Source organism: Staurois parvus, unplaced genomic scaffold (assembly GCF_062004578.1).
Source record: "Staurois parvus isolate SC_StPar_1 unplaced genomic scaffold, SC_StPar_1.0 ptg000195l, whole genome shotgun sequence".
In the NCBI taxonomy this organism is placed as follows: Eukaryota; Metazoa; Chordata; class Amphibia; order Anura; family Ranidae; genus Staurois; species Staurois parvus.
This window is the reverse complement of record NW_028317991.1, coordinates 1,557,287-1,570,948: the sequence shown is the minus strand read 5'-3', so window position 1 is coordinate 1,570,948 and position 13,662 is coordinate 1,557,287. Positions and strand designations below refer to the sequence as shown.

At 43.4% G+C, this 13,662-nt stretch overlaps 1 protein-coding gene and 1 long non-coding RNA gene across 3 annotated transcripts in view; one reads left to right on the top strand and one right to left on the bottom strand.

Annotated features, from left to right (window-relative positions):
• Window positions 1-13,662, bottom strand: part of SH3BGR (SH3 domain binding glutamate rich protein) — a 96,100-nt gene that overhangs the window by 55,341 nt on the left and 27,097 nt on the right. For both annotated transcript variants that reach the window (XM_089677885.1, XM_089677886.1), the window contains exons 2-3: window positions 11,251-11,436; window positions 2,827-2,907 (exon numbers count right to left, since the gene is read on the bottom strand). In XM_089677885.1, the coding sequence (XP_089534011.1) occupies window positions 2,827-2,907; window positions 11,251-11,436 (267 nt within the window). The remainder of the gene's footprint in view (window positions 1-2,826; window positions 2,908-11,250; window positions 11,437-13,662) is intronic.
• Window positions 5,522-9,324, top strand: LOC149461654 (uncharacterized). Its single transcript, XR_016312784.1, has 2 exons — window positions 5,522-7,896; window positions 9,065-9,324. It is a non-coding gene; the product is annotated as an uncharacterized LOC149461654 (long non-coding RNA).

The following is a 13,662-nucleotide window of genomic DNA, read 5'->3' as shown; positions in this document are numbered from 1 at the left end:
CTTCTTAGGGATCCCTTGGGTTCCATGGAACCCTGGTTGAGAAACCTTGGTTTAAAGTATAACTAAATGCAAATTTTTTTTTTTTATAGAGAGCAGAGAGATTAGAAACCCTGTCAGTCTTTATTGCTGTCTGTGCCCCCAATAGGGAGATACACCCTCTCTATTTGTTCTGGCTACCATTATAATTGAGTGTGAAAGTAAAAGAAAATCCCAAATTTTTGGTTGTCCCCCGAAAAGTAATAGAGGAGAAATCTTCCAATGGGGGCATTTGCTCTGGTGACCTGGGGGTCCGCAAGAGATTCCTTTATGTGCAGGGATTTATTCTCACTTCTTGTTTTGGTTATGGGACAAAAAGTGAAAGTTTATCACCCCAATGGGACAAAGAGGGCAAACATCAACCTGACAAAGGGTTATATCCCTCACTTACTCTAACCAAAGTGGAATTAAAAAAAAGTTTTGCCTATAGTTTAATTTAACAGAAAAAGGAGTGAGAAGGCTGCATTTTGCTCAATGAATACATAGCATGCCAACAAGTCAGACAAATTGGGTATAGATTGAAAAAAACACAGATGCGTATATGTCAACTGTCTTTCAGTCTCTCTTTGCTTCTCAGTTATCCCTCTAAGTCAGTTGAGGTCAACTTTCATGACATATCAGACCAGCCCCAGACATCATTATGGGGCCACATGTAATATTCAGTGAACGTAATGCTACAAAAGAGCTGTCAGAGACTGAAGACATGCAACAGAAGATGGTTCAAGGATTATAGGCATTCTAGAGGAGATGGTCAAAGACTGCAGACATCTTTCAAGAGACAGTCAAAGGCTGGAGACACATTACAGCAGACTGTCAGTGATCACTGCTATTACAGCCCCTTAATAAATCAAAGGCTGTAAGACAGAAGGACAGGTGGATTACTCTTCTACTGGATAACAACAATACAATTCATCTTCGACTTTAAATAGTTTTTTATTCACCCAATACGGGGCTTTTTTCTCAGAGAATAGGTGCAGGAACTCCCTCCTTCTGAGTCACCCCTTGTCTGCACCTGCTACCCACCTCCAAGCACCGTCCCTTGTTTCCATCCCCTACCCACCTCCAAGCATAGTCCCTTGGTTCCATTCCCTACCCACCTCCAAGCACCGTCTCTTGGTTCCATCCACTACCCACCTCCAAGCATCGTCCCTTGGTTCCATCCCCTACCCGCCTCCAAGCATCGTCCCTTGGTTCCATCCCCTACCGGCCTCCAAGCATAGTCCCTTGTTCCATCCCCTACCCACCTCCGATCACCTTCCCTTGGTTCCATCTCTACCCACCTCCAAGCACCATGCCTTGGTTCCATCCCCTACCCACCTCCAAGCATAGTCCCTTGTTTCCATCCCCTACTCACTGCCCAGTACCGCCCCTTAGAGAATATAGAACCAAGTATCATTTTGTGATGCGAAGTAATTTGTATGTAATTTGTTAATGATAACAGGAAAAGCAGCCAACAACAACAGATGCCCCCCCCCCAACAAAAACAGATCCCCCCACAACAATAGACCTTCCCCAGCAGCAATAGACCCCCTGCAGCAACAACAGATATTCCAGCTGCCCGCATCAACAAACCTCTCCCTCAACAATAGATCCCTCCCAGCAACAATAGATTCCCCACCAGCAGCAATAGACCTCCCTAGCAACAATAGATCCCCACACATAAACGATAGATCCCCTTGCCATTACATATATTCATTGCTGGAGGTGCTGGAACTGTGCTCCTCCACATCCCTGCTGAAAAAAAGCCCTGACCCTATAGCCCTCCTAAAAAAATTACTTGTGCCACATTTCATTAAAGCTCTGAAGGAAAAAACATGAAAAAGGATGGGCAGCACACAAAAAAGTAAGATAGTGAGATCCAGTCTAGAGAATATTTTAGTAAGAGCCTAGATAAGGAAAATACAGACTATTGCCTGCAGGGACCCCATTCCAAAGGGCCAATGGTTGGGTATAGCTCTCAAATGGTCTGTAAAAGTACATTATGTAACTCCCAAAAATGTTAAACTAAACTAAACCTTTAATAATAAATTATGCATTAAGAGTTGAAAGAAAAGGTGATCTTCCCAAAGAATAGCAGAATGCAAGTGAGTCCCAAAAGGCTTCAGATCAAAGCAAACCAGCACAGCATGCCAACCCAGTGCAGCGAGCAGGGGCCTTACCAGAATGGAAATACCCTCAATCAAGAGTGGTCAAATTGTGCTTGGTATAATCCACACAGGGCAATCATATCACTGTGACGTTATTGAACCTTGCAGGTGCATTGTTTTCCAGCACCTGTCACTCTCACAATAGATCCCACTTGTAAATGTGAGTTGGTTCAGTAAACAAGCATCATAAAAGAAAGGAAAGACTCTCCATAGTGCCGATCAGTAGGGTACAAAGATGTATTTGGTGTATGAACTTAGAGTTGAAAAGAGATAAAACAGCACTTAAACATAGCAAACAACTTCCCAATGCAAGGATCAAAGATGACCACAGCGATTTGTGCATGCGTGGTGGAATGTGTTCCGGCTCCGCCCACCGCGTTTCGTCACAAATGACTTCATTTGCTACTCCGTGCCCCCAATGAAGTCATTTTCCCCCAAAATAGGGAAGGGATAAGGAGGTAGTGCGTTGTTTGCCTAAATACATTTTTTCCCATCCCTCTTTCCCATTCCCATCACAGAAGTTAAGAGGTAAGTAGATGGGAAACGTACGTACAGTATAAATTAGTTGGCATAAATAATATAAAAAGCAGAAAGATATCTCAGATTAATACAAAACACACCTAGCTGCATATCACTTATTTACCTTTGCAGGTTTAGGTGGAGCCAGGCCTAGGAACACGTAGATTTCATTTCCTTCTTTTGCATCAAAGAAAGACTCAAAATCCTTAAAAAAAAAACAATATCAAAGATCAATGGGTATAAAATAGACAAATTACATATATGTTATTGTAATAAAATTCATGAAAACATTTCATAGAAAAATTAAGAAAATAAAGTTGAAGAACGGTTTTATTTCCCCAAATATAATCCAACATACTGTAAGTAAACTACCAAGTGGAATTTAGGAATTCTGTAACCATTTGGCCAACATGGCTTCTAACAGAATGATAGACTGTAATGTTTGATAATTATCAGCTTGCTTTGTTTTTGTCAAAGCATACATTGCCATAACTTTTAGATCTAGACCAGGGGTGGGCAAACTTTTTGACTCGAGGGCCGCAATGGGTTCATATATTGGACCCGGGGACCGGACCAAGAGTAGATGAATGATGTGTATGTGTCATCCATAGTAAGTATAGTAACATTCCCCCATAGTAAGCATAGTAATTCATCCCCCATATAGTAATTCATCCCCCATAGTAATTCATCCCCCATATAGTAATTCATCCCCCATATAGTAATTCACCCCCCATATAGTAATTCATCCCCCATAGTAATTCATCCCCCATAGTAATTCATCCCCCCTATAGTAATTCATCCCCCATAGTAATTCATCCCCCATAGTAATTCATCCCCCCTATAGTAATTCATCCCCCATATTGTAATTCATCCCCCATATAGTAATTCATCCCCCATAGTAATTCATCCCCCATATAGTAATTCATCCCCCATATAGTAATTCATCCCCCATAGTAATTCATCCCCCATAGTAATTCATCCCCCATATAGTAATTCATCCCCCATAGTAATTCATCCCCCATATAGTAATTCATCCCCCATATAGTAATTCATCCCCCATATAGTAATTCATTCCCCATATTAATTCATCCCCCATATTAAGTCCCCAAGTCCCCCCTGTGTCAATTCACTTACCTTTGCTCCGCGCGTTCCTCTCGCCGTATACGGCCCGCGGGCCGTAGTTTGCCCATTGCTGATCTAGACGCTATGTTTTATAACTTTTTATTTAGTTTATTTTGGTTCTGCCACATTCAGTATTTATAATCCTATTAGAGTGTCTAACAAACATCCAAAACTCCAAGATAATTTAACCACTTGACCTCCAGAAAGTTATACTCCCTTCAACGACCAGGGCATTTTTTTTTTACTATTTAGCACTATGCTACATTATCTGGCAATTGCTCGGTCATGCGACACTGTACCCAAATTAAATTTATATAATTTTTTTTTGCACAAAGAGAGCTTTCTTTTGGTCATATTTGATTACCACTGGGGTTTTCTTTTATTTTTTTACAATATAAGCAAAAAAAAGACATTTTATTGAAAAAGAATGTTGAAAAAACATTTTCATAAAAAGTAAACATTTTATTGAAAGAAAATATTGAAAACATTTTCTGTACTTTTTGTTATAAAACATATACCATTTAATAAAATCAAAATGTGTATATTAATTGGTTTGTGTGAAAGTTATAGTGCCTACAAACTATGGTATATATACTGGAAAATTATGCGGCTATAGTCGCTATACTGGTAATGGCGGTTATCAGAAACTTATAATGGGACTATGATATTGTACTGGGCAATCTGGCGCTAACAGACAGTTTTGTACATTGTATTAATGACACTGGCTGGGAAGGGGATAACATCAAGTAGCAATCAAAGGGTTACCTGTGTGCCTAACAAGTGTAATGTGTGTAACATGTTCTGCTTTTACTTTCAATTTTTTTTCTCCCTGTTTTGGTTTTCAGGTTGATGTCCTGGAATATTAACAAGTACAAGGAACACTAGAAAGGATAAGATGGCTCTGCTGATCATTATGACAATTGGCTCAGTGGCATCATGGGTGATATCTTGCTGTTTTTGAGGACAGGGAAGTATAATACTTGAATTGGGGGGTAGGGGTTAGCAGTTAACATGGGCCTGTGGCCAGGATATGAAAGTTCAAGTATTTACTAAACTTTGGGGCTGATTTACTAAAACTGGTGCAAATCTGGTGCCGCTGTGCATGGTAGCCAATCGGCTTCTCACTTCAGCTTTTTCAATTAAGCTTTAACAATAAGATCTGGGAACTGATTGGTTTCTAGGTAAAGTTACAACAGATTTTGCACTCTCCAAGTTTAGTAAATTAACTCCTCTCTTTCCCTTCGCTGGCACCAGCATTTTCTGCTTGGTGCTGGTCTTCAGCATCTTCATTGGCTGGCTCATGATAACATCCCTCCTGTGCATGCAGGGCTGCTATTAGAAACTATGGGGCCCCATCATGCCAACATGGCAGGGCCCCCCAAAGACAACAAAGTTTCAGTTATGAATAAACACAGTGAGTGATTGGTACCTATCACTCATTGTGTTCATTCAGGAAAGGGAGGAGCTGGTAAATGAGAGGAGGGAAGCCGGCAGCACTGCGGGGGTGGGGACAAACAGGGAGGCCTGGGCATCAGGGCGAAATGCATGGTGTACAGGGAGGGTGATGGGTGAGGCGGGGGGGAATCAATTACTGGAAACAATCCCCTGTACGTCTCTCTCTGCAGCAGCTGAAAGCCAGCGGGAGGGAGAAGAGAAAAAGTCAGCTCTCATCTGCTGCAGAGAGAGCCATACAGGGGATTAGTTCCAGTAATTACCCCTCCACTGTGCCAATCACCCTCCTTGCCTACATCTGATTCACCCAGCTACCTGGGCCCCCCTGCTGGCTTGGGCCCCGTACAGGAGGACTGGTATTACCCCCTTATCCACAGCCCTGTGTGCATGCGCAGGAGTGCAGCCTACCTGGCACACAGGTGCTGTGCTGGAATGGAAACTGAGCTGTGCTTGCACAGCTCACTTTAAACCTGTGAATAGGCAGGTACGTTTCTTTTATTGCATTTTATTTCTCTTCTGCAATAAAAAGCCTGCCTGCTCATGTTTTTTGACAGCTGAACTTTAGTTCTGCTTTAGCATGCAGTAAATCAACTGTACAACAATCTCTCATTGACCTTGGTAGCTGCACAAACTTAAAGAGGAACTTTCCCCTTTTTCTCCTTTTTTTATAATCCAATTTTAGCTTGCTTGATGGATAGTCCTTTATTATACTGCTATGCCCAGCAAATCCAGCATTTCCAGTAGCCAGCATTCCCTGCTTTGCTGCCCCTCTCCCAGAACTACAAAGCCATCTTCCTCCCTGCTGTCACCAGGGGATTGGCTGCCTCTTTCTGGTTCTTACAGCCGGTCTCCTGAGGATATCCATGTGAGAAGACACTGCGCTCATGTGCTGTAGATTGTCCTGAAGCCTCCTGGAATGTGTGACATGGTATCCCAGGAGGCTGCGGGCATCTGTGCCTGGCATTTCACCTAGCTATTTAAAAAAAAATTATAGATAAATAAATACATGTCCAATTGTGTAACAGGAGGGGTGGAGGAGAAAAATTATGGAAAGTGACAGAAGAGGGTGAAGGAAGGTCCAATTTAAGCCCCATTTTAAGTCCCACTTTGAAAAACTGCAAACAAGATTTTTATGGAATAGAGACATGGAAAGTGCTCCAGAGGGGTTGGTATCCCCTCTGATGATGTGCTTTGGCACGAAAGGCCTTAGGAGGAACCGACAGAGCATGACGTCATTTCCCACCCGGAGCAACGAGATAGCCCGGCGGCCATTTTAACTTAGGGTCAGTATCATCGCTGCATACTCTGCTGTATATCATATACTTCACACAGCCATTACTACCCTGTATTCACCACTATATTTGGTCTAATAAACTTGTTTAAAATACTACACTATGGACACCTGTCTTTTTGGCTCCTATTGGGAGCTAAATCAACTTGCAGGATCCCTGTAGTTTTAACCTACTACCACCAGAGGGACGGAGCTTTGGATTCTGGCTGAGCACCATACCATCCTTAAGGGGACCACCGGACTTCCCATATATTTTCCCAGGCTGTTTGACCTACAGATTGAAGTTTACCCTCTTCATCTACTATAAAGATTCCAGTGGATATTCATTATATGCGCATTTTCCATGCGCGTCCGGTGAGTGTGCATTCTTTCCATTGTTTCCTGGTTTCATCAGCTATCTTTTTGTGACTTATTCATATGAATCAATTTATTAACCATGGACTATCTTCTTTTGCACTTTATATATTTTTTAGCGCTGCACTCTGTTTTACTTGTCATTTCACCTAGCTATTTAAAAAAAAATTATAGATAAATAAATACATGTCCAATTGTGTAACAGGAGGGGTGGAGGAGAAAGATTATGGAAAGTGACTGAAGAGGGTGAAGGAAGGTCCAATTTAAGCCCCATTTTAAGTCCCACTTTGAAAAACTGCAAACAGGATTTTTATGGAATAGAGACATGGAAAGTCCTCCTTTCACCACTAGATGATCTTGAAGAGGAGTGGCTTTGTGGGACTGGAGAGTGCAAAATCTCGTGCAGCTCTGCACAGAAATCAGCTTCCAGGTTTTATTGCCGAAGCTTAATTGAACAATCTGAAGTTAGAAGCTGATTAGCTACCATGCATAGCTACACCATTCTGAGTGCATCAGTTTTAGTAAATGGCACTCGTTGTGCAGTTCAGGGTAACTATATCATTTTTTAATTGGTGAATGGAGTTCAACTTTTACCCTTCTGCTATTCTGCTTGGCCTTGTGTCCTTTGGTTATTGGCTCTGGCACATTCTCAACTGTGTCTGCCTGCCGACTCTGTACCTTGATACCTATTAATAGTTGACAACCTTGGAATGTTCTTGACCCTGCACCTGTCTCCTGCCTAGTATTGCTACTGCAATTTGCTGATAATGTTGGTTTGTTCCTGCACCTGTCTCCTGCCTGGCACTGCTGCTTCCTGCCCATTGATGTCCCTGGCCTGTCTATGACTATGCTGCTACTACCAACTAATTTGCAGTCATGACACTCCGCTGCCCTTTTGTCTCAAGTCACCACTACCTGGGACACTTGGAATAGAGGTGCAAGAGAATCTGCCCAAGCCATCTTGGTCTCCATCAGGTACATGATAGCTATTATGTGTCAGAAAATGCTGCTGTGTTACAAAAGACAAAGTTAAAGATGCCCATCAAGTTACAGGACACTACTAGAAAATACTGCTACCGTGTTTCCCGAAAATAAAACATCCTCCGAAAATAAGAGCTACTTACAGGTTTCCTTCTGGGTGAAATATAAGACATTTCCCCGAAAATAAGGCCCCCCTAGGCTCTGTCTCAGAATGAAAATTAATTTACCGTAAACTGGTTGCTAGGGCTGCCCCGACTGGGGTCTAGCAACCAGTGACGTTACGCGGAGTCCTGACGTCACTGCTGTGTGGAGGCGGAGTGGAGGTCGGAGTGAGCGGTGAACGCGGGGCGGGAGAGAGGAGGAGACTTTCGCAGATGCGTGTAGAAGAACAGGAGGATCAGAGCGGACGGGATGCGGCAAAGGTGGTGAGTGCTGGTCTGTCTCTGGTGACACTGCCTGATGCTCGCGGCCACCCTCATGATGACTGAAGGTTCTCAGTCAGCTGCAGACCCTGCTCCAGCCCAGGTCCAGGCCCCAGCCAGCCCAGTGACAGTCCCCAAGCAGGCCCCAGTGGGGAAATGTCTGATAAAGGGGTGGGGGGGATGTCTGGTGAAGGTGTCCAGTGGCACAGGGGTGGGGGGAGGGGGATCACTTAAAATGACACAGGAGGATCAGAGGGGGCGATCAAAATGACACAGGAGGATCAGAGAGGGCGATCAAAATGACACAGGAGGATCAGAGGGGGCGATCAAAATGACACAGGAGGATCAGAGGGGGCAATCAAAATGACACAGGAGGATCAGAGGGGGCGATCAAAATGACACAGGAGGATCAAAAGGGGTTACTAAAATGGTCATTTCCTTTATTTTCATTTAACAATAAATGTGTACCGTATTCTTCATGGAAAAATAAGACATCCCTTGAAAATAAGACCTAGTGCATCTTTGGGAGCAAAAATTAATATAAGACACTGTCTTATTTTCGGGGAAACGGTATCATACAACAGAGTTAAAATCTGCTGTCATGTTGATGTTAAAGAGATTGTATAATGGTTTTGTACAAATATTCCCACTTCACTTACTTAAATCAGTATTAAAGAAAAATATTTAAAAACATTTACTCTTCATCTCCTTTTGTAAATTTTTTGTTTCTTTCTTTACAGCCTGCTGTTTACAGACCTCAGCAGCTACAACAGAAATGTATACACATAAGTGAATGACTCATCCCAGTGGCTCATCTCTTACTGGTTGGTTCAGGCTCAGTCCAATGTTTTTCAGTTGAATGGAACCTCCACATAGATAGCATATCTGTGTTGTACTACTGTGTTTGTAGGCTGCATCTCTGTGTTTTGTCTCTTTAGCTAACCCGTGGTGTTTTGGGGAACCTTCAGTCATGTATTAAATATTTATTTGTAAAAACAAAGATACCTCATTGCTCTGTAGTATCCCTTGTTTCACTGCTGCTCACCCAATTCCACAAAGCAATCTTCCTTTCTTTTGTCACCAGGGGACTGGCTGTCTCTACTTGGTTCTTGCAGCTGACCTTCTGATAACATGCATGTGAGAAGGTACTGCAGTGCCTATGCTGTAGATTGCCCTATAGCCTCCTGGGATGCATAACATGGTATCCCAGGAGGCTGTGGGCATCTGTGATTGTCATTTTACCTAGGTTTTTTTTTCATATGAATAAAAATATGTCCAGTTCTTCAACAGGAGGAGGAAAATTATGGAAAGTAACTGTTTGGGGAAACCATGAAGTCAGTGGGTTTATTTCCACTTCAAGAATATATAAATACTTTAATGTCCATAGTCTGGGCACTGAATGTGGAGGTACACACCGAGGTGCAGGGTCTAAGCACTAACCAATATTCACCAGAGCTCCTGATGGTGGGGATGGGTTGAACTGCATGTTAGTATCAGGTCGCAGGCCTCAGGATTGCCACACCAGGCGGTGACAAACTGGGATCCAGGGGCAGATATATCAGGTAGGGACCAAACAGAAGTGTAGTCAGTAAACAAGGCAAAGATCGGTAACAAGTGGTTGTAGGTTGGGATCAAGCTAAAGCGCACTCGAAGTACAATCCAAAGGCGAGTAGCAAGCGGTTGCAGGTTTCTATCAAGCGGAAGTATAGCTGAGGAACAAGTCAAAGATTGGTAACGAGTGGTAGTGAAGATACAGATGGTAGCAGGAGTGACAAGACTCAGATATTTGCTGAAGAGAGCAGAATAATAGGAAGTTCATGGGATTAGCAAAGATTTCAAGGTTCACCAGAAACAAGGTACTAGGAAAGATTGTACAAGGAGTTGTCCAGGGAGCTCTCCAGCATCTCAGGTGGTTGAGCAAGAAGTGATACTGCCAGACGCAGCATAGGTTGCAGGTTCAGGTGCAGGTACTGATACAAACTTTCAAGTCTTGAAAGGGCTGGTTTCATTGCTGGTCAAGCATTATCGTATTGTCACAGTGTACCTGCAGAGCTGCCCCCACCCCTCCTAGTGCCTGTGTCCTGTGTGGCACCTTCCTTCCCCCCTTCTCATCCTGTCACGGCCCTTTGAAGCCAGGCCGCACAGAATGAGAAGTGTTACTTTCCTCACCCTGCCTAGGTCATCTTCCTCCCACCCAGTGGAGCCTATGGGAGGAAGATGACCCCCTGCGGCGAGATTCACGCCTCTCCTGGCCATACGGCCTGGAGAGGGGTGACCTCCCGCAGGGAGGTTCCAGGACAGGGTCGCCGGCTTGACGCCACGTGGCCCCCCCGCTGCTGGGAGGTCTACGTTGAGGGGAGACCCCCGCAGCCACTCTGCAATACTCACGGGAATAGAGACTTATTGCCCGCTAAGCACTCTGCAATCCACCAGGGAATTGGGGATTATTACCCGCTGGGCGCTCTGCAATACCCCAGGGACTTGAGGATTATTACCCGATGGGCACTCTGCAATACCCCAGGGACATGCTAACTGGAATGCGCGTGGGTCCGTTTGCATGTGTGCATGCATGCACAAATGTGCGCACGATGAACTGGAACAGCACCTCTTTTGCTTCTTCGCTCATAAATATGAGCACGTGAGCAATGCATACAAATAGGAGCATATGTTTTTACTGGTTCTCTGGTGCTAGGAATTCAGTTTCTCTTACACTAGCACCCGGCCCATGAGGTATTCTTATGTCCCCTAACCCCCTGTCTTTCCCACAGTTACCTGACCTACCACAGAACTCACTTTTCCGCTGAAGTGTCACTATGGCTGTTAAAAAAAAAGGTGCCTCAACATGATATCTACCAGGTGAAAATGTGCAAACCATCAATCTGACAGGAGGTGAAAAGGCTACTTTATACATAAGTTGCAGACTTACTCCACAGTACTGCTCCTCGTTGAAGATCTGGGGAGGGAGAGGGATTCCGTTTTCTGGCTTTTTCTCACCGGGCACATTTTCTCTCATCCACTTCCTGTTGTCATCATTACATGCGATATCTTTAGCTTCAAAGGCAATCCTGTTTGCCTCCAAAAAACCGACCACGTCTTGCTGTTTCTTTTTTATCTGTAAGGGAAAAAAAAGTTACCAAAAAGAAATCCAGATTAACTCTTATTTAGAAGGTTCCTAGAAGAATATGTGAACTACATAGTGAATTTGATATTTTTCTTGTTGGTAGGTCCTGGAGAGGTAAACCACCCGGCAGTCCCTTCTATCTCTTGGGGCTCTTTTGTCTTGCTGTGGGCATTATAAAGGCCTCCTATTTGCAATGATATTTATTAATTTTATATTGTAAAGAATGTAAAAGGATGAGTCAGAACACATAAATGTGGTAATTTTATTCCGACAAAGGTACAAATCATACAAGGAAAGAATAAATAAAAGAACGGACCATGTGTGTAAAGATGGCTGCCAACAGCAGCAGGGACGTCAGGATGCTGTAACCCCTTACTCTAAGATCTTTGTCGGAATAAAATTACCCCACTGAATGCAGTATTACGCTATGTGGCATTATTCTTTGGTTGTCTGCGAGTCTCACCACTCGCTGAGGCCAGTTTAGAGGTGTCCTGAGATCGTGATACCATTGGAGGGGTCCTCAAAGACAAAGGTGCAGGAACCTGACCATACCTGGAAGTGATTCTCCTGGCTGACCCGATGAGACGATTATGATTTCAAATACCTTTTGATAGCGCACTTCTAGTGAGTGCGCAATTCATTTATCTCTGATGATTTTATCATACCATCGATTAGAAGGAACTGCAGTCCTCGAACTTAGACCTGATAGGACTTAAGAGTCTACAATCTGTATTTATTGACTTTAACCACTCATATGTGGTAACATACCATTGTTTGCACCTATTTTTTATTTATTTGTACTATTATTTTCCTATGCGGTAAAGTATGATTGGTATACTCACTGTGTAACCTAGGGGGTTAATCCTCCACATTGTGTAAAAAGGCTGTTTGATCCTGTCTTTTCTGATTCTCCATTTCTTCTACTGTCCCCAATCCATCTGCTGATAGAACAGAGCTCTAGAAGACATTCTGTCCATGCTCAGTTTAGTGTGTATGGCTAGAGAGTTTTTTTTTTCTTTGGGAGGGTGCATGTGATCAGCACAGGGCCAATCGGCACTGACAAGACAGAGGGTCAGGGGTTATGCAGCCTCATAGGACAGTCAGAGGAGAATGGAAACTCCTACAAGCTTTAACCAGTGCTCAGCTGGACACTGATAGAAGTCACAAGACTGCTATATACTGCTGATGAGAAAAGATATTTAGCAGTTTATCGTTACTAAAAAATTGCATTTACATGTTGTGTGTACTGTGGGAAACCAGATATAGTGATTGCAGGGTCCTGGCTTTAGTAATACTTTAATGATTCAGCAATACCTTTGTAATTACTTAAAATAACAAATGAATACATATATACAGTCGAATCCCAAAATTCACGGGGGTTATGTTTGTAGAGCACCCATGAATTGTGAAAAATCACAAATTTTGGATGTGGTCCACCTCTTGATCTGTCGCTTCCTCCTCCTCTTCGCTAGCAGACTTTGTCAACTCCAACAAATCCTCATCCGTCAGGGGTTCAGAGTGGGCATTGATGAGGTTGTTGACCTCATCTTGAGTGATATCGTCAAAACCTTCATCACTAAGTATCTTTGCCAGTCTCTCAACCTTGTCTACAGCCTCATGTTGAATTTCTTCAGGTGAGAAGCCATTGTAGTCATGGACACACTCTGGCCACAGCTTCTTCCAGCATGCTTTTAGGGTTTCCTTTTTCATCTCCTTAAGAGCAGCTTGGATGACTGACAGGCACGTTGCGATATTAAAGTTATGCCAGTAACCATGTAATGTAAAATTCTCATCCATGTCCATTGCATCCACAAGATGTTGGAAAGAATTCCGGGTATAAAGAGCCATGAAGGCATGGATCACACCTTGGTCCACAGGTTGGATGAGGGAAGTGGTGTTGGCACGGAGGAATACAATCTGGACTCCCTTGTGATACAAATACAAAGGGTGGCTGCAAGCATTATCCATAATGAGCAACAGCTTGAAGTTCATACCTAAGTCGTGGAGGTATTCCTTGGCTTCAGGGATAAAGCACTGGTGAAATCAGTTTGAAGCTAGGACTTTGGTCATCCAGGCCTTAGGGTTGTGCATCCAGTAGAGAGGCAGCAGGTTTTTATTTTTGTTTTTGAGGGCCCTAGTGTTTGCTGCATTTTAGATGAGGCCTGGTTTGATCATGTAACCAGCAGCACATAATGAGTGTCACTCTGTCCTTCTGAG